The following is a 20,426-nucleotide window of genomic DNA, read 5'->3' as shown; positions in this document are numbered from 1 at the left end:
TTTAAATAAGACCAACATTTCTAGAGTGTAATACGTCTCTTATTCTTTGTAATAACACTGTTATTCTGAAGCTAACTGTGGAGGGGGTGTGGCCTGCGGGCCTGCAGCGACAGGTGCGTAGATGGCCCATCTGGGCCTTGTTATCTAATCACCTGTCGCTCTGTTATTAGCAGCAGCCAGGAGAAGAGACTGGGTTGGGGCTGGAAATACTATAGCTGGAAAGCAACTGAGGGACCGATTAAAAAATAAAACAATATTTTAACCCCGAAAAAGGCTCTCATGTCGGTGCTTTGGGGTCTGAAGAACCCCCAGGAGGGCAAGCCCCACACTAACCAATAATAAATAAATAACTTCTTACCATTAACGCAACTTCTTGAACAGGTGCGGTAGGAAACGGATGGATGGATTAAAAATGCATGAGAATGTTTTATATTTTGAACATTATTTTTAACACTGTGATTACAAGTGGAATTATTCATTACTTATCGTGTTAAGCAACGTCAGCTCAGATTTATCAGAGAGCCAGATGCAGTCATCAAAAGAACCACATCTGGCTCTAGAGCCATAGGTTCCCTACTCCTGCACTACGCCATGCCGCCCCAAGTTTATTATCTTTGCAAATTACAGACGAGAGTTATGGCTTTTTCAACGGAGCCAGAAAAAAAGACTCGCTTAATACTGCAGTCGTGGTCAAAAGTTTACATACACTTGTAAAGAACATAATGTCACGGCCGTCTTGAGTCTCCAATAATTTCTACAACTCTTATTTTTTTGTGATAAAGTGATTGGAGCACATACTTTTTGGTCACAAAAAATATTTATTGAAGTTTGGTTATTTTATGAATTAATTATGGGTCTACTGAAAATGTACTGGGTCAAAAGTATACATACAGCAATGTTAATATTTGGTTACATGTCCCTTGGCAAGTTTCACTGCAATAAGGCGCTTTTGGTAGCCATCCACAAGCTTCTGGAAAGCTTCTGGTTGAATTTTTGCCCATCCTCTTGACATCACATGGACCTTCTGGAGAAAAGTTCTGTGGTCAAATGAAACAAAAATTGAGCTGTTTGGCCACAATACTCAGCAATATGTTTGTAGGAGAAAAGGTGAGGCTTTTAATCCCAGGAACACCCTTCCTACCATCCAGGTTGGTGGTGGTAGTATTATGCTCTTGGCCTGTTTTGCTGCCAACGGAACTGGTGCTTTACAGAGAGTAAATGGGAAAATGAAAAAGAAGGATTACCTCCAAATTCCTCAGGACAACCTAAAATCATCAGCCCGGAGGTTGGGTCTTGGGCGCAGTTGGGTGTTCCAACAGGACAATGACCCCAAACACACGTCAAAAGTGGTAAAGGAATGGCTAAATCAGGCTGGAATTAAGGTTTTAGAATGACTTTCCCTGAGTCCTGATTTAAACATGTGGACAATGCTAAAGAAACAAGTCCATGTCAGAAAACAAACACATTTTGTCAAAAGGAATGGTCAAAAATTCAACCAGAAGCTTGCGGATGGATACCAAAAGCGCCTTATTGCATTAAAACTTGCCAAGGGACATGTAACCAAATATTAACATTGCTGTATGTATACTTTTGACCCAGCAGATTTGGTCACATTTTCGGTTTTGGATCCGAGGAATGTGATTGACCATGAGCCAGTGGTCATCAAAAATCAGGACATCACCCAGGTATCCTCATATAAATATTTAGGGGTTCATATTGATAATCTTCTCTGCTGGAAGACACATATTGACAAACTGTGCATGCAACAGAGGCTATATTTTCTGCGAAGATTAAGATTGTACGGCGTAAGCAGCCACATCATGATGATTTTCTACCGTGCAATTGTAGAGAGCATCATTAGATACGGGATCACCTCATGGTTTGGCAATCTAACCGTTAAGCTAAAAAGCAAACTGGCCGGCATGCATATAACGGCAATGAAAATCGTAGGGAGGAAAGAATATGCGCCTATACAGAGCATCTATGAGCAGGCAGTTGGGAAAAAAGCTAAGAAAATTATTTCCAATTCACAACACCCACTCTTCCCTGAATATGGAACCCTGCCATCAGGGACAAAACTCCGGGTCCCACTATGCAAATCTAACCCTTAAATTATCATTTGTCCCAGCCTCCATTAAGCTGACCAGCAATGTGCAATAGAATGTTAAAACATAGGTTAGCACTTTTTTAGCACTTTAGCACATAGCACTTTAGAACTAACCACTTTAGCACACAGTACTTTATCCATGAGCTCTAGTGCAATGTACACTGGTACTTTATCTTTATCTCCGTACGGTAGTTTTTATGCCTACTTTAAAATGCCACCTGTGTCTATCAAGCTCCATGTTCTGATGTTTAAATGTTAGTTGTCTGGTTGTGGTTGTGTCTGTGCTTGTGTTTTTGTTCTGTTGTTTTTGTGTATGTTAAGAAAGCAATGATGCACTGTGCCCAAGACAAATATCCCCGCGGAGACAATAAAGTTGAACCTTGACCTTGACCTTGACCTTGACCTAGACACATAATAAATTACTGAAAGAACCAAACTTCATGAATGTTTTTTGTGACCAACAAGTATGTACTCCAATCACTTGATCACAAAAAAAATGAGACTTTATTGGAAGCTCAAGACAGCCATGACATTATGTCCTTCACAAGTGTATGTAAACTTTTGACCGCGACTGTATATATTTTGTTACGTAACTCAAATCACCTGTAGCACTTGCAAGATTTCTCAAAATAATTCAAACTTACGTATTTCACCAACATTTACTCTATTGGTAGAAATTATTCTGAAATATTTGTAAGTAATCCGGCTTTTGTTTTATATGTTAAACTTTCATTAGTGGTACAATAGCCCAATGCTTTGACAATGAGATCACAAATTTGAAAATTTGCCACGCCGAAAAAAAAGTCTGCCACAATGAAATCTATGCATGCTACGGATAAAGTCTATGTGAATTAGTTTACCATTGGCATTTTAACAATTCAGAAAAAATATAAATATAAGAGTTGAATGCATACGTTTGTAATACATATAAATGCATCTACAATATAAATCTGCACATGATCAAAATGTCAATGCATAACTGTACTTGCATACCTGCTGAACTACTTTTTCCAGGTGTTAATATTTTTTCTTTCCTGGGACAGAGTAAAAGTGACACACACGACCCTCAATTGAGAATCACTTGTCATTGTTCATCACTATTGCGAATACTGTAAAGATAATTTAAAATGAGAGAGGAATAATTTGTGTTACTGTATGTTTGTCAAGTCAAGTCAATTTTATTTAATGTATATAGAGCAAATAGAAGTTATCTCAAGTGACTTTACACGTCGAGCAAGTCTAGAACTACACTCCCAATACATTACAGACAACCAATGGAACCCCTCATGAGCAAGCACTTGGTGACGGAGGCAAGGAAAAACTTCTCTTTGTGAAGGAACCTCGGACAGAACCCATGCTCTGTACAATAGCTGTCTGGCCTTTAGTGAAATAATATAATGTATTTTGAGGAATGATAAAGTCTTTAAAGGGAAACATTATCACAATTTCAAAAGGGTTAAAAACAATAAAAATCAGTTCCCAGTGGCTTGTTTTATTTTTTGAAGTTTTTTTCAAAATTTTACATCTCCCAGACTATCCCTAAAAAAACTTTAAAGTGCTTGATTTTCGCTAATTGCGATGCGACTGTCCATTTCTCTGTGACGTCATACAGTGCTGCCAATACAAACAAACAATGGCAAATACCACAGCAAGATAAAGCGACATTAGCTCGGATTCAGACTCAGATTTCAGCGGTTTAAGCGATTCAACAGATTACGCATATATTAAAACAGATGGTTGGAGTGTGGAGGCAGATAGCGAAAACAAAATTGAAGAAGAAACTGAAGCTATTGAGCGAATAGCTATTGACGCTATTCGGCCATAGCATGGGTGTACCTAATGAAGTGGCCCATTGCATGGCTGCCTTATTAGCATCGCTGGGAAAATGTGCGGACCAATTGATCAGGACTTTCGCATCTTGTGACACTGGAGCAGCTTAAATCCGTCGATTGGTAAGTGTTTGTTTTGCATTAAATGTGGGTATTTAGTTTCAAATGTACATACAGCTAGCATAAATAGCATGTTAGCATCGATTAGCTGGCAGTCATGCTGCGACCAAATATGTCTGATTAGCACATAAGTCAACAACATCAACAAAACTCACCTTTGTGATTTCGTTGACTTAATCGTTGCAAATGCATCTGCAGGTTATCAATACATCTCTGTGCCATGTCTGTCGTAGCACCGCCGGTAAAATGTGCAGACACTCTGGCACATTCAATGGGGATCTGGCGGCAGATTTCTTGCCAGTGATGCAACTTGAATCCCTCCCTGTTAGTGTTGTTACACCCTCCGACAACACACCGACGAGGCATGATGTCTCCAAGGTTCCAAAAAATAGTCGAAAAAACAGAAAATAACAGAGCTGAGACCTGGTGTTTGTAATGTGACAATGAAAATGGCAGGTGTATTACCTCGGTGACGTCACGTTCTGATGTCATCGCTACAAGACCGATAAACAGAAAGTCGTTTAATTTGCCAAAATTCACCCATTTAGAGTTCGGAAATCGGTTAAAAAAATACATGGTCTTTTTTTCTGCAACATCAAGGTATATATTGACGCTTGCATAGGTTTGGTGATAATGTTCCCCTTTAAATGCCACATGAAAGCTCAGTTGCCTCACAATTTTGATACTAAACATTGGAATCAACCAAACCATCTAAATGTCATGTGACAGTAAAGGGGTGTTATTTCCACTGAGTTTTGTTTATGAAATAAGATGTTATTATAGATTTTTTTGTGTTAATCCTCCGCCAGGCTTCAGATGTCGAACACCTTCTACGAAGCAGCAGGTCAAAACTGGTTCACCCTCGACAGCGTGCACATCCACTACAACTGGACCCAGGAGGCCACGTTCAATGCCAGTGAGGTCTACGCTCCTGCTACGTCGTCCTACCACTGCCAGCACGTCAGCAGTCTGCACAAATATGACACACTGCTGGTGCCCAGCTCACACACTGACACGTCTGCCAACTGGCACATTACCTTCACAGATTTCCAGGTACACACTCCAAAGGGAATGCACACATTATTAACAACGATGAACACGGTAGCTGAGAACATGGTTGGTTGTTGCACTAAAATTGCTTATCATCTAAACATTTTCAATAGTCATCCCTACATGAAAATGAATCCTTAAGTGTTGGCTTGAAAAATGAATTGCTTAACTATCAATGACGACACCCCATCATATTGTTGGTGGTCACACATTACAGTATGAGTGCTCATCACGATGTTATTTTAATGCGAAAATAATAGCTTTTATAAAAAGGCAGAACTGGATTTAATTTACTAGATGAGGGAATTCCTGAAGGTATTGGGTGTGAATGCTCCAACGCTGAAGTTGACCTGAAAACCTGTTGTTGTTTTTTTAGAATTGTCGAAGTAGAGCACTTAAGTCCCAAACTGGCTAATATTTTGAAGTTGGACCCTTTTGAATCAGATGAAAAATGTGGGAGTTGTGGAACTTTTAAGAATGTCCCATTGATTTCAATGGAAATTTCCTAAAAATTTGGGGATTTCGGCAAAAGCAGGAATTTTTTTGAAAATGGTAAATTAAACCTTGAACTAAATTGGCCCTAGTGTGTGAATGTGAGTGTGAATGTTGTCTGTCTATCTGTGTTGGCCCTGCGATGAGGTGGCGACTTGTCCAGGGTGTACCCTGCCTTCCGCCCGATTGTAGCTGAGATAGGCGCCAGCGCCCCCCGCGACCACGAAAGGGAATAAGCGGTAGAAAATGGATTGATGGATGGATGGTCTGAATCAGTTGAAATGGTTGGCGTTGGAAAGTTTCAAATCAGTCCAAAAATGTTGAAGTAGTAACATTTGTATTTGAGAAATGGTATGAAGGAATTTTTGGAAAACCATGAAATTTTTCCATTTTGAAAATTTATCCTGATTAAAGGGGAACATTATTACAATTTCTGAAGGGTTAAAACCAATAAAAATCAGTTCTCAGTGGCTTATTTTATTTTTAGAAGTTTTTCTCATAATATTACCCATCACGCAATATCCCGAAAAACGGCTTCAAAGTGCCTGATTTACATTATCGCTATATCCACCTGTCTATTGTCCTGTGACCTCACTGCGAGAAGCCACCAGAAACAAACATGGCGGATAGGTATAGCATAGTGGCTCGGATTCAGACTCGGATTTCAGCGCCGTAAGCGATTTAACAGATTACGCATGTATTGAAACTGATGGTTGGAGTGTGGAGGCAGGTACCGAAAACAAAATGAAAGAAGAAACAGAAGCTTTTGAGCCATATCACGACAGACAACGGCACGGGAGGAAGCGCGGACAAATTTGGCGATCGCCTTCTAACCAACGATTGGTATGTGTTTGTTTGGCATTAAATGTGGGTGGAGGGAAAGTCTGAATGCAAATATAGCTACAAATGAGGCATAATGATGCAATATGTACATACAGCTAGCCTAAATACCATGTTAGCATCGATTAACTTGCAGTCATGCCGTGACTGAATATATCTGATTAGCACACTCCACATAAGTCAATAACATCAACAAAAATCACCTTTGTGATTTCTTTCATTTTATCGTTGGAAATGCATCTGCTTTGAATGTCGCAGGATATCCACACATTCTTGCCATCTCTGTCGTAGCACAGCTGTCGTCGGTACAGTGTGCAGAACAAACAAGGGACTTTCGCATCTTTAGACCACTGGTGCAACTTGAATCCGTCTCTGTTCGTGTTGTTACACCCTCCGACAACACACCGACGAGGCATGATGTCTCCAAGGTACCGGAAATCAGTCGAAAAAACGGAAAATAACAGAGCTGATTTGACTTTTAGAGTTCGGAAATCGGTTAAAAAAATATATGGTCTTTTTTCTGCAACATCAAGGTATATATTGACGCTTACATAGGTCTGGTGATAATGTTCCCCTTTAAAGAGGAATGTTTGGACGGTAAAACGGTTGAAGTGGGTTGAAAAATGTGGAAGGAGTAGTCGACAGAAAAAAAGAGTCAAAAAAGGGTTTGCCAAAACGGGAATTCCTGGAATTTTTTGGAACTTGCAATTGATCGTTTGAATGTCAAGGATGAGTGGAATATGTTGAAGGTGGAATGGTTTGGAGGTTTGAAAATTGGTCGGTTCATTTTGAAAGGGAAACATTTCAGGGAAATCCTGGAATTCTGGGAAATCTGAGAAATGTTGGGATTAGTCAAGGGAAAGTCTGAGATTCCCGAATAGGCTGAACAGTTTAAAGTTACAATGTTTTGAATGGGTTGAAAAATGTGGAAGGTAGAGCGCGCCAAAATCTGGAGAAGAAGAAGTTGAATAATAAATAGATGCATTTTGGTGTAGAAAACCATATGTGTAAATTCTTTGGAGCATTCAAACAATTATTTTTATTGTAGTGACAGTTTGACAAATGCATATCTTAATGCTTAGGTTCTCAAAGTGGGGTATGTCAATTGTAAAACAGCCATGGTGTCCGAAAACTCATAGTTACGCAGTGCGCTTCAAAGCCCCATTTGAAGAGTGCCTGCACTGTGTTTAATGATCACACACAGGCAGAAAGAAACGAAATAGAGACAACGTTTTTTTTGTTGAACTTACTTGTGGGTTACATAAATACATAAGTAAGTCTGCTAATTATGCTGTGCAATAGCATTTTTTAGTCTTGTATATTTCATTTAAATAGGAGCTGTTCTTACTTGATGCTGTGACTATCCATCCATCCATTTTTTACCGCTTGTCCCTTTTTTGGGGTCGCGGGGGGTCGCTGGAGCCTATCTCAGCTGCATCCGGGCGGAAGGTGGGGTACACCCTGGACTAGTCACCACCTCATGCTGTGACTAATTGGTGCATTTTCTGACCTATGAGCTTGTCATTTGTGTTTGACTGGATACACTGCCAAAATTATGTTGTTATTTTTGTCATACTGACCAATTATTTTTACGCACTGCCACTGGACAGGTAAACGAATACAGCCAGCCTGGCACGTCCCCTAGAGCAGTGGTTCTCAACCTTTTTTCAACATTTTTTTAATTCAAGTACCCCCTAATCAGAGCAAAGCATTTTTGATTGAAAAAAAGGTAAAGAAGTAAGATATGGTCGTATCTCTGCAGTTTCTGATTTATTAAATTGTATAACAGTGCAAAATATTGCTCATTTGTAGTGGTCTTTCTTGAACTATTTGGAAAAAAAGATGTATTAATAAATAAAAACTTGTTGAAAAATAAACAAGTGATTCAATTATAAATAAAGATTTCTACACATAGAAATATTCATCAACTTAAAGTGCCCTCTTTGGGGATTGTAATAGAGATCCATCTGGATTCATGAACTTAATTCTATACATTTCTCCACAAAAAAAGAAATCTTTAACATCAACATTTATGGAACATGTACACAAAAAATCTAGCTGTCAACGCTGAATATTACATTGTTGTATTTTTTTTTCACAGTTTATGAACTTACATTCATATTTTGTTGAAGTATTATTCAATAAATATATGTATAAAGGATTTTTGAATTGTTGCTATTTTTAGAATATTTAAAAAAAATCTCACATACCCCTTGGCATACCTTCAAGTACCCCCAGGGGCACGCGTACCCCCATTTGAGAACCACTGCCCTACTGTATGTGCATACATTCATGAAGGGACAATTGAGGAAAACATACACTTTTATAAAAAGTTAATGTCAACATTACACAGCTTGCCTGATATCTTTGCATTTTAAATCAGGTTAAACAACACAAGGTGCCATTGTGTGTGTGAACGACAAGAAAAAAAGCTTAGGTTGAAGTCATTATGCGCCACCTGAAAAATTAGCTGAACTAATACGTACTTTTACCTATTTTATATTTTTGTCTAATTAAGTTCCAGGCAATATATGTTTATCATTTTAAGAATGCACCCTAATTGACTCATTTCTCACATTTAGTTAGAAATGTTATGATGGCGATCCAGAGCATCTTATAGGTGACATGGAAGGAAAATATATTATTTTCATCTTTGAACTGTGGCGTGCCTTCTGTGTTCACAAACCACAGACAACCCTTGCAATCAGTCTAATTGTGAATAGTACATCCATGTTTTCTCTCCAACTGCTCCTCATTTCTTCCCAATTCTCAGCAGTGTGCATGTGTGTGTTGCCAGCCATTTCCTTTCGTGATGTGCCTGTTTGGCCATCAGTCTGTTTACCGTATGTTTGGAAATCTGTTGGTCTGTCTGTACTCAGTGTGCTTAGCCATCTGCTCTGTCCTCTCTACCTGTGTGTGCTAAGCACAGTAATAGCGATTTGAACTTGCTAGTTCAGCCTTGTCTCACGTTTCTACCTTGTCTTTCAGATTCAAGCATTCAACGTACAGTCGGACAAATTCGCATCAGCCAGTGACTGCGCCACGTTCCTGACACCGGCCATCCTCATGGGCTTGGTGACTTCTCTGATCCTTCTCCTGGTCTTAGCCTATGCCCTACATATGGTGGTTCACCTCAAGCACATCGACCGCTACGAGGAACACAAGGCCACCGTTTACTTCCCCCGGAGTCCAGAGGCTGAGTTGCCGGACAAGAACAGCCTGTGAGATAAAAGGACAAGTACAGGAGGAGGGACAGAGGAGAGCATTGCTGAGGAGGCAGAGGAAAAAGTATCCTCCATAGAATACTTCTTAAACAAAATGCCTGTTCACATGAAAACCGTGTAAATCACTTAAGGAAATGCAGGATACGTTTTCCTTCTTTCCTCATTACCTGTATCTTGTATTGAATAAGTTCTCTGAATGCTCAAGCCTCCACCAAGCTGACAGTTCTTGCTCCAACTGTCAAAAGTTGAGGACAGTTCATGGGCCTTGAGGGCCACCGGCCGACCTTTACCCCAGCCAGCCTACCAACCTTTCACAGGCAATGTGTCGCTAATACAGCTATCATCAGATGCTCCTGAATAATTGTACCTAGTACATTGGTCAAGCTTCTGTCGCTCACCGTCTTTCCAGCTTTCTCTAAAGTATATTTTCTCTAACAGCTGCAAGTAATATATCCTTTAAACAGTCAGTTTTAGCACTGAAATAGTCGTATTAGCTGCATGCCATAAAAAAGCAGGTCAATATGGGCTAGTGCAGTGTTTCCTGATAATCAGACCAACTCACATGAAGTGCAGTTTAAAATAATAATCAACAGAGGCACGAATAGAAGGGGGTTGAGTTAGGAAAATAGGGAAACGCTGGTCTAGCATATGGCTGGAGTAACTGGTCCTTCAGAGCCTACGGTCTCTCTCATCCTAAACACTAACAAGACTGCTGCTTGGGATTCAACTGTGAAATGGCCTTTTATAGACCAGTCAGACGAGGAAATGGAGAGTTCTACAAACTAGCACAACATTGGTTAGTGGCAAAAGCACTAACAAGATGACTTTCAAAGACTAAACGAGGAACAATGCTGCACAAGATGGCCCGTCTTAGGGGGACACATGAGTGAAACTCTTGGGGTGAGGTGGCTCTCTGAGAGGCAAGGGTTTGGTCAATGGAGCCCATGGGTTTTTCATCCACCGAGCGGGGTGGAATGCCAAAGCTTCAACGGTGTTACCATAAAACATGGTGAGAGTGAGACAATGTGAAAGAAGAGAGTTAACCATTACAGCTATGTACAAATCACATTTATGTACAGAAGCGTCATTTTTTTCGTTTTCTTTTTATATCGATGTACTCATTAAAAGCTATTAGGTACAGGATGACTATGCTAATCCTTATAACCAAAAGGATGTACAAGTTGTAGATGCATATAGATCGCTGTACAATCATAGCTGTTTACATCAAATAGTGCACAACTAAGAAGCAAATTTACAAGCAAGACATTGTGCTACGAGGATCAGTGCATATGATTTGTTTTTCTACAAACATTTGTCTATTTGTTTTACAACAGGGGCCTGAGAGTCAAGTCCAGTCTCATCTAAGTGTAAATCCAAATTCCCTGCCTTAGAGGAATGATACTATGGAATGCCGTCCAGCAAACATGACTTATAAATGCCATTATTATGCCAGAAGCCACAATAGCAACAGTAAGTCATTACCTCTGAATTAACAAAAAAGAGTCAGCATGACAGTAAGTAGATATTTTAACATTCAATATGGCAGTTCTGTTAATCTGTAGCAGTGTCAAACGTGTTCTTTGGTCATTAGTGTATCCTACAAACTATGGAATGTGTGCAGGTCGTTTGTCCAAGGACCAACTGATTGAAGATTGAACAATAAATGATATTCAGAGAAAAACGATTGTTGCATTTATCAATGACTGGACACTACTGATATACTTGAAGGGAATCTATTAATGCAAACTTTTTTACCTATTGGTACCTGCTACGTATTTGGGGTCTTCACAAGTTCTGAAAATGTTAAATCAAACCATGTAGGCATGGAGGACTTATTCATGAAACAGTTTTGCCTTCTTTCATTCTTCTTCCAAATGAGCCATTCGGAATTTGTCAAATTCCTGGCATTTTTCCAATTAGTAACGTCAGCGAATATCTCCATATATGGTAGTTTTACCCAAAGAGCTTTGCGGATGTCCCCCATTGTACTCTGATGCTGTAATCAACAAGTTCCTTCTTTTTCTCAATCCTTTTGTTGTAGGGCAGACTGGCTTGTACGCATCCACCACTGTTGCCCCTTTCTAATACGAAGTAGCGTATGATTCTAACTCATATCTGTCAGAAGAATTGATATGGAAGCGTTAAGAACTACAACATGGCTGACAGAGAAAAAGGCATGAATAAAAGACTGCCCACAATACAACGTATTCTGTAGAGATGGTCAGAAAGCGGCTTGAAGTAAAACATCATCAATGCAAAATGTGCAAAACATGTTATATAGACATACTTACCTGGCAGGGGAGATACCATGATCAAGAAGGTGGTTCACTTAGGGCAGGGGGCGGCAACCCACGGCTCTTTGGCAACTCTGATGCGGCTCAGCTGCACAATCGCCGAACCCCCAGATTGTTGCGGGGAGATTCCGGAATTCAATGCCTCTCCCGGACATCACCCGGAGTCAACGTTCTCCAATTTTCACTCGGACTACAATATTGAGGGCGTGCTGTGATGCTAATACTCTTAACGTCCTCTTGAACGTCATCGCGCCCGCCATTCACGGAATGCTATTTGCGTCCTCTTGAATGTCATCGCGCTCGCCATTCACGGAATGCTAATTGCGTGCCGAACGGCCACATACATTTCTCTGCTTCTATTGGCACATGTATGAGATTGCAAGGCATACTGGGTGACACAGAGGGTGACACACCAACCCCCCCCCCCCCCCCCCCCCCCCTACCTGGTTTAGGTGCTCGCGGGGTGTATAAGATAGTCAGCAAGTGTGATGGATGCAAAGGATTCTGGGTATTTGTTGTGTTGCGTTTATGTTGTGTTACTGTGAGGATTTTCTCCCGAAATGTGTTTGTCAATCTTCTTTTGTGTGGGTTCACAATGTGGCGCATATTAGTAGGAGTGTTAGAGTTGTTTATATCACAACCGTCAGTGTACTCTGTGTCACCCAGTATTCCTTCCAGTTGTGTGCGTGCATCTCCGGAAGCCTCTCACAACATGGCGCATATTAGTAGGAGTGTTAAAGGTGTTTATATCACAACCGTCAGTGTACTCTGTGTCACCCAGTATTCCTTCCAGTTGTGTGCGTGCATCTCCGGAAGCCTCTCACAACATGTTGCTGGACTGGCAAGCAGTTTGTACATGTTGTAGAAGGTGTTTAAGGCAATGGCTTCATAGCATGCCCTTATTCTTGTCATCTGGGTGACCACCAGCAGATATTGGAGAGAATAGTTGCGGCTCCCATTGTCTTCCTCATTTTGTGAAAAGGGTCGAAATGGCTCTTTGAGTGGTAAAGGTTGCCGGCCCCTGACTTAGGGTGAAGCTCAGCAATTGCACTCCGGCTGTGCTGACCCTTACGAATACCCCAAATGTGGGAATCTCGACTGCATAATTTGTGGTAGTGGGGGACTGCGTTCGCGCTCTCAAAATTTCTCCCCTCGAGGGGGGGTTGTCCACATATACGGTCCTCTCCAAGGTTACTCATAGTCATCATTGTCACCGACGTACCACTGAGTGTGAGTTTTCCTTGCCCTTATGTGGGCTCTACCGAGGATATCGTTGTTGTTTGTGTTGTGGTTTGACAGCAGCCCTTTGAGACACTAGTGATTTAGGGCTATATAAATAATCATTGATTGATGATGTTTTGTGTTTGAAATATAGGGGAAAAAATCATAATACAACCCTTTTAAGTGCACTCATTTACAGGCTATATTAAATTCATCCAATTTGAAAAGGTTCTGACAAAGTTGTCATGAGTGTCTAGTGTCTAAAAAAAGCGCTATATAAATGTAATCCATTATTATATAAATACTATTGTATGTCATGTGAGCTTTTAAAGACCCAGACAAATATGAAACATTTTAAAAAATCCATTAAAGCACTAATTTTCATGTTCTGGAAAAGTGGATCACTGCTATTTCATAGTTTGTCCAGCATAGGTCTTTGTGGGAAGGATAAAAATAGAGCAGTTAGTTTACCTATTGGGATTACTTTTGTTGAAAAGATTCAAACTAAACAACAAGGTACTTATTTTGATAATCCATTTACAGTACTCATTTAAAAATACTTATTTTGATCGTCTGCTTATGGACAGTGTGACATTTCATTACATCCTCTAGATGTCAGTATTTGGTTTTCTATGAGCATTGTGTTGGGATAAATGTAAGAACATACAGTACTTTGACCCACTAGTATGCAGGACACAAGTGACAACAAAATATTCTTATTAGCTGGATGTGAAACAAAACTCACCCAATATTTTATTACTAATTGAATATGGAAGTTCTAAGAAAGATAAGGTCCACCGGCATCTTTCAACAGTCAATATAGATTTTTGTGAGGTCCAAAGTTGTCGGCTTTTCCCCTTTAAACGTCAAACTTGTGTTGTGTTTGATGTCAATCTTTACTGAAGCTGAACTATGGAGTGAGGGTGCATTAAACGCTGCGGATTGTGGACTTTGTGGAAGAGGCCTGAACACAGGCATATAGTCTTGCCTGTTTTATATGTAAAGCTGCCAGTCAGAGAGAAAAGGCCTGTCGGGTTCCCCGTACCTGGTTTTTGTTACAGCCAGTCTGGGATGGAGAGGCGCTCAATAAGCTGCTTTGCATACTGGGATCCCAGAAGGCACGGGGGAGGGTTTGTTGGGTTCGACCTTCTCAAGAACATCAGTGGTTTTTACTCATCAGCATTTCTGAAATATTGGCAAAAGAAAACCTTATCTCACCTTCTTTGTGCTTTGATTATGTCTGTAATATTTACTTACAGTCCCTGCTGTTATTCTGTCAATCACTTTTTAGCCCCAATGGAGTTTTGTAATGTGCATGCGCTGAGACGAGTTTTAATTGAAGCTCACAGTCAAACCAATCACAGGCTCAGAATCACTCATTGTTGCCTCTAAGGCATGTTATCAAAGCAAAGCAAGTTGTTATCAGCATCGCAGCCCCTCATGTGGGCCTGAGAAGAAGAAACATTCCAATGATCGATCATGGTGTTTCAGATAGTGCAGTTCTTTAGACCGGAATGTAAATATTTTTGCAAACAGAGTCTTTGTAAGAAAGTTAGAATAAAACGCCTGATAAAGTTGCACATCTGAAATAATCAGATAAAAGTATAAAGCAAGAGAGGCAAAAATAATGAGAGCAAAGTGAAGGCTTTTTGCAGGAACATGTTGAATGTAAAATGGAATGAAACACTTTGGGCAAATCATTTGTGATCATATTCATAAGACTAAAAAGCTTTTGTGAACTTTTAGAAATAGACATAACCAATATTTCTGAGTCTGTGCACTCCCTGTTGGTTATTGCGGCCCTAAAGTATTTGCCTTAGCAAACTGGACTTTCGTTTGAAACATTCTTTTCAGCATATTTGGTATCACTGTCATTTAAAGGAGACCTATGACTTATTTTCGCTGGATTTTACAGTCTTGCTAAAATATGACGTATTAGAGAGCTGGACGCGGTTATTTGGACTTTAAGTCAAGCTCTCAGCCATAGGGGGATGGAAATATTACACCAAAGCATATCCCATACCTATTATCGAGAAAGGAAGTGTTTTAAATGTGGATTTGAATCATCAAATGTCCCATTTAAATATGTATAGCTTTAATTCTTGAGCCTTTTGGTTGACTCGGCAGCTTCAAACGTTACTGATGACGTCCCTTCACCGAAATGATACATACCTTGATACAATGCTTCCTGGACTGCTTGACATGCTACAAAGCATTTATCAGTCAATAGTCGTTCAGGAGCCTTGATTACCGTATTTTCCGCACTATAAGGAGCACTGGATTATAAGGCGCACCTTCAATGACTGGCCTATTTTTAAACTTTGTTCATTTACAAGGCGCACCGCATTATAAGGCACATAGAATAGATGCTAGGAAAATGCTCACTGACACAGATTTAGGAAGATGTGTGAACGATATTTGAGAGAAATAGGCCTTGTGTGAAAATAGAAAAGATGCAGCTCATTAAAGATGGGAACACAAATTTAAGTAATGTGCTATATTTTTATCGAGTGTTGTATGATAAGTAACACAGCTTTCTCATCCACCAGACTCCACTATGCTTTAGATGCAACTGAAAAAGCAGAAACAACTTAATTTAACAATATCGATATACCGGTGTCAGTAAGGACATTACACAACATAGTCAAGTCAAATTACATAACTAATCAAGTTGTTTAATAGTATGTTTTTTTTTTTTTTTTTCAAATGGTCGTACAATATAATTACTAATGACCAAATAGTTTTATATAAGTGTGTGTTAGGTGCCTCCTAAGTGGTCTCAGTGTCATGACGTTTTTTTTATTTATTTACTTATTCATTTTTTATTCATGTTTTTTCTTTTAACATGTCCTGTCCAAGGCAAAGCAAACTGTTTATGTAGATGCCCTTATCTGCTGTACATATATACTTTACAAAAGACAAAACTGGGATACTTTTCTTGCTGCCTTATTTGTATTTGACTTTATTAAATGGATTGATTTTTTTGTTTGGCGCATTTGGATCAGAGCAGGAGAGGGATAGAAAGAAGAAAAAGAGGAAGACAAAGGGGGAAATTTCAGGGACAAAAGGGGGATAACACAGTCAGACAACAACAACCAAAACAACAACAACAGCAGAACAACCTCAGCAAATAGGTTATGTACAAATATGATACGAAACATGATAGCAAATAACCAGTTAGTGAAGCAAATAGTAATAACACAGAAAAGACAATGAACATTATTGCACTACAAATGAAACAATATTAATAGCAATAGAAATAACGCTAATGAGAATTAATAATAATATTAATTACCTCGATTATCAACAATACTATATGTGTAATGATAACTTGAATTACAAAAGAAAACAGATAAATGGATAGGAAGAAAGACAAGCGGACTATATTAACCATATAGATTGTTATAGTAAAAATAAGTTCAGCTGTATCAGTGTGCCGGACAACGTTAATATATGTTTGATGAAACAGGATTATATGCATGAGTTTATGTATGCATATGTGCCTTTATACGTACAGTATGTGTACATGTGTGTTTGTACAGTGAATGTGCGTGTGGATGTACATGTATGTACCGTGAGTGTGTATGTATGTACTGTATTCGTGCAAATGTATGTACCAATGTAAGGGCATAAATACCATGTTTCAGCGTCTGTATGTATGAAAGAATGTACGTATGTATGTATATATCAGGGGTGTCCAGGCTATGGCCCGTGGGCCAAGTGCGGCCCGCCAGCGTCCTGAGTAAGTTTGCCTCATGAGTTCAACAAAGCATCGCACCGTGGGGAGTTTTCAAATTAATCTTAAACATCAGGCAGTCTTCTAACGCTACGATCTAGTGGACAATGTGACTAAATCAGATCAATTTAGTAATTCAGAATAATTGCACAACAATTACTTATATGACACAATCCAAACAACCTTCCCTGATAATGTTACAAAAAAATGCAACATAAAGGTCAACACGAATGGCCTCAAATAACACAACCTGCTCACTGAATATTGTGGATATCATGACAAACGTCCAAATACTATAAAAAAGTTAAAATTACACCCATTTAAATCAATTAGAGTGCACGATGGTTAACATGTAAAACACTCTCTGTACAGTAATCCATGTTTGCCGCATTTTAGCTGCTTAATATTTGTGAGTGATTACAAAACTTTAAGAAGGTCGTCACGGAAGTAAACAAGGTAGGACTCAAATATTCACATACTCTTAATATCCAATTCTATTATTATACTGTATATCAATGATATTAATATGATAGTACATGTACACACACGTACATATACATATATATTTTTTAGCCCAAGTCGACTCCCAAGTCAAAAAGATAAAACATCTCTGGTACATATATATATATATATATATATATATATATATATATATATATATATGAAAAATTGTGTGTAAGTGCGTATGTACAGTCTATTTGTCTGACAGTGTGTTCAGGAGTCAAAGTACGTCCCCTAGCCACCCAGACAGCCCAACCCAAAACAGCAGGCGTGGTATCCCTGGTCCAACACAGGCAAGCCGACCAGTGGCATGCCGTAGACAGTTACGCCCGACAGAGGACAAGACACGGGAAAAGCAGGAGACAACCATCCCCCAAGCCATCGAGAGACCACACCACAAGTGGGCAGAAAGACGGGAAACCCTGTCCCGAGGGGCCCAGAGACTCCCCGTAGCCCAATGGGAAGGCCGCCCCACGACACAAGCAACCGGGCCCCCACGAACCCAACTTAGATGTGAATATTTGAGATGTCAGATAAAATTGAGCTACTTGTTCAAAAATTGTAAATGTAGGGGAATGAGTTGCAAACTGGGGAAAAATAAGTGTTTTCCGTAACTCTGGGGCGATAAGAACGCCAGACATCCCAAAGCCGTAATCGTTCATATATCCATCCATCCATCCATTTCCTACCGCTTATTCCCTTTTTTTGGGTCGCGGGGGGCGCTGGCGCCTATCTCAGCTACAATCGGGCGGAAGGCGGGTACACCCCAGACAAGTCGCCACCTCATCGCAGGGCCAACACAGATAGACAGACAACATTCACACTCACATTCACACACTAGGGCCAATTTAGTGTTGCCAATCAACCTATCCCCAGGTGCATGTCTTTGGAAGTGGGAGGAAGCCGGAGTACCCGGAGGGAACGCACGCATTCACGGGGAAAACATGCAAACTCCACACAGAAAAATCCCGAGCTTGAACCCAGGACTGCAGGACCTGCGTATTGTGAGGCAGACGCACTAACCCCTCTCCCACCGTGAAGCCCATCGTTCATATATTGCTTAAGTATTCCCACTAACTCAGACTCACGGAGACTCTCAGTCATGTTGGACTGATCTATATTAAATACTAAGATGAGATCCCAACCTAAAGTCAAGGATAATTTTTAGTGAGTGGAGAGTGAAGAGAAAAAAAAGTGTTGAAAAATGAGGGGTTGTCAAAATTTCGACCATGAATGTTGGTCATACAAAAGTTTATCCAGTCAACAACATTAACAATTATGAAAAGGCTCTCTATGTCAGTAATGGAGTGTACAATCCACCTTTCTACTAAAAAGAACAGGAATACCTCTCTGTTTGGAGATGTAACTTGCTACGTATGTGTGTGGGTATTGTGGTGATTGCAATTTTGAGGTATCGGACATGGAGAGGTGAGTCTCTTGTAACATCTGTAATCAGTTTGATGACTTATCACACAGGTCATACCTTTTAGTATAGCTTTCATGGTTTGAGTTTTGCCTTGCAGTTACTTTACTTCCCTGCCTTTGAGCGCTGTTTCCTGTGGACTCACACATTATTGATTGCTAATCAAGAACGCTTATATGCCAGCTTCAGCTCCCTCTTGCTGCTGGAACATGGTTTAATGTGTTTTTTCTCGTTGGTATGCTTTCATTGTGCAGTGTTCGTTCGGGCTTACTTTGCGTTACTTACACAGCTTCCCTGTGAATTCTGTGTATTCTCTGCTGCACTCTATTTTTGCATTATGGAACATTAAATACATTTGCCTTTCCCCACACCTTTCGGTCACAACTTCCGCAACAATGCAACAACGTAACACAGCGCAAAAGTAACGAATTTTATTTTTTAATAAAGCTTGCAATTTTTCATTTGAAGTATTTTTGTCAAACACAGTTTAACATTACTTCTACTTCAACAAGAGAGACACATAACAATTATGAAGAAACAGGCCTGCGACACTCATTTGACCAAGATGGAGCTGAGGTTTGTTTTAACATTTGATCTATTTGAGAACCTTCTCTGATGCAATAGGAGTTATTCTTTACTATGAGATAAGCTCCAGACTCCCCTTGCCACCCTAAAAGGGATAAGCAGTAGAAAATGGATGGATGGATGGATTTATAGTTAGTGTTTGAGAGCAGAACTAAGCCTACAATAAAGGCCTACTGAAACCCACTACTACCGACCACGCAGTCTGATAGTTTATATATCAATGATGAAATATTAACATTGCAACACATGCGAATACGTCCTTTTTAGTTTACTAAATTGCAGTTTTAAATTTCCCGGGAGTTTCTTGTTGAAAAGATCGCGGAATGATGACGTGTACGCGTGACGTCACGGACTGTTAGGAAATATGAGCGCTGCGCACACAAACAGCTAAAAGTTGTCTGGTTTAACCGCATAATTACACAGTATTTTGGACATCTGTGTTGCTGAATCTTTTGCAATTTGTTCAATTAATAATGGGGGAGTCAAAGTAGAAAGATGGAGTTGGGAAGCTTTAGCCTTTAGCCACACAAACACACTGTGATTCCTTGTTTAAAATTCCCGGAGATGAAGCGATTGTAGCTGAGATAGGCGCCAGCGCCCCCTGCCACCCCGAAAGGGAATAAGCGGTAGAAAATGGATGGATGGATGGAAGCTTTTCAATGGATCAATCAATCAATGTTTACTTATATAGCCCTAAATCACTAGTGTCTCAAAGGGCTGCACAAACCACTACGACATCCTCGGTAGGCCCACATAAGGGCAAGGAAAACTCACACCCAGTGGGACGTTGGTGACAATGATGACTATGAGAACCTTGGAGAGGAGGAAAGCAATGGATGTCGAGCGGGTCCAACATGATACTGTGAAAGTTCAATCCATAATGGATTCAACACAGTCGCGAGAGTCCAGTCCAAAGCGGATCCAACACAGCAGCGAGAGTCCCGTTCACAGCGGAGCCAGCAGGAAACCATCCCAAGCGGAGGCGTATCAGCAGCGCAGAGATG

General features: G+C 40.1%; 1 protein-coding gene and 1 pseudogene across 1 annotated transcript in view; both read left to right on the top strand.

Moving 5' to 3' along the window:
• atp6ap1lb (ATPase H+ transporting accessory protein 1 like b) overlaps nt 1–11,356 on the top strand; it is a 62,157-nt gene extending 50,801 nt beyond the window's left edge. Inside the window, exons 6-7 of the mRNA XM_061904458.1 lie at nt 4,866–5,109; nt 9,427–11,356. Coding sequence (XP_061760442.1) covers nt 4,866–5,109; nt 9,427–9,663 — 481 coding nt within the window. The 3' untranslated portion in view covers nt 9,664–11,356. The remainder of the gene's footprint in view (nt 1–4,865; nt 5,110–9,426) is intronic.
• Nucleotides 11,357–12,949: 1,593 nt separating this feature from the next.
• LOC133555300 (U1 spliceosomal RNA) lies at nt 12,950–13,098 on the top strand (annotated as a pseudogene).
• Nucleotides 13,099–20,426: the final 7,328 nt, after the last annotated feature.

The sequence above is a fragment of the Nerophis ophidion genome, linkage group LG06 (assembly GCF_033978795.1).
Source record: "Nerophis ophidion isolate RoL-2023_Sa linkage group LG06, RoL_Noph_v1.0, whole genome shotgun sequence".
Lineage (NCBI taxonomy): Eukaryota > Metazoa > Chordata > Actinopteri > Syngnathiformes > Syngnathidae > Nerophis > Nerophis ophidion.
The sequence above is the reverse complement of the archived record's forward strand: the minus strand, read 5'-3'. Positions and strand labels throughout refer to the sequence as shown.